The sequence below is a fragment of the Elephas maximus genome, chromosome 17 (assembly GCF_024166365.1).
Source record: "Elephas maximus indicus isolate mEleMax1 chromosome 17, mEleMax1 primary haplotype, whole genome shotgun sequence".
NCBI lineage: Eukaryota > Metazoa > Chordata > Mammalia > Proboscidea > Elephantidae > Elephas > Elephas maximus.
In genome coordinates this window covers 43198708-43199998 of record NC_064835.1, presented here as the reverse complement: position 1 = coordinate 43199998, position 1291 = coordinate 43198708, and the positions used below count along the sequence as shown (strand labels likewise).

At 45.1% G+C, this 1291-nt stretch overlaps 1 gene segment (V, D, J or C); it reads right to left on the bottom strand.

The window, feature by feature from the left end:
• Positions 1–675: 675 nt before the first annotated feature.
• Positions 676–1005, bottom strand: LOC126060220 (immunoglobulin kappa variable 4-1-like). The segment is given in 1 exon segment: positions 676–1005. A coding segment is annotated over 1 exon segment (330 nt).
• Between the last annotated feature and the right edge of the window lie 286 nt (positions 1006–1291).

The window sequence follows — 1291 nt, the reverse complement described above, 5'->3', positions numbered from 1 at the left end:
AATCAGAGAGATGCAATGTTGCTGGCTTTGAAGATGGATGTAGGAGGCCATGAGCCAAGAAATGCGGGAGGCTACAAAGAATTAGAAAAAGCAAGGAATTTCGATTTTCCCCTGCCAACACCTTTACTTTAGACCAATGAGACCCATCCAGGACTTCTGTAAAATGATAATTTCTGTTTGTTTTAATCCACTAAATCTGTGGTAATTTGTTACAGCAGTAATAGAAAACTGATACAGAGAGTTAGAATGCATGTTCCTACAGGGACTTTCTACCACAGAGAGCCAAAATCAAACCAAAAACCAAAACAGTTATAATCGAGTCAATTCCAGCTCATAGTGACCCTAGGACAGAGTAGAATTGTGCCAAAGGGTTTCCAAAGATGTAATCTTTAAGGAAACTGATTGTCACATCTTTCTGCTGCTGAGCGGCTGATAGTTTCAAACCACCAACATTTTGGTTAGCAACAAAGCACTTTAACCTTCTAAAGGGGACCAAACAGACAAGAAACTCCAGAATTGTCTCCAGAGCCCTGCAAACCTTCTGGCCCATAAGTCAGAAGACACAGGCTCTCAGTAGATGGAGAAAAGTGTGCAAGCCCAGGGCCTGTGGGAGGAAGCCGCTGCTCCTGCAGAGACTGCCTGACACACAGCCTGGGGAGGAGGTTTGTGTTCACCCTAAAGCACTGTGAGAGGAAAGCCATAATGTTGTTGACAGTAATAATCTGCCACATCTTCCGACTGGGGGCTGTTGATGGTGACAGTGAAATCTGTCCCAGGTCCACTGCTGCTGTACCAGATGGGGGCCCCAGATGTCTGGATGGCTGCTGAGTAGACCAGCAGCTGGGGAGCCTGTCCTGGTTTCAGCTGGTACCAGGCCAAAGAGCTCTTAACACTCTGACTGCACTTGGAGTTGGTGGTGACCATTTCTCCTAGAGCCAGGGAGACAGGAAACTGGGTCATCACAGTGTCCCCACTGGCACTGGCAATCAGAGTGGACACATACATTAGGGCAACACATTTAAAATCATATTGTTCATATTGTGTTTTTCCATAGCATTTCTTGTGTAACAGAGTCTGTTTAGGTAAGAAACATTATTTCATTCCACATCTAAAATTATTTTTCCTGATCTATGAAGATATTTATCTGGATGCATGGACGTCCTTTAAATCTCTCACCTGAGACCCAGAGCAGCAACACCATGAAGAGCTGGGTCTGTGCCATCATCAATGTGCCATTACCCTGCCTGATGCAGCTCATTCACACTGATAGGACAGGAACCTTTTGTAAAGC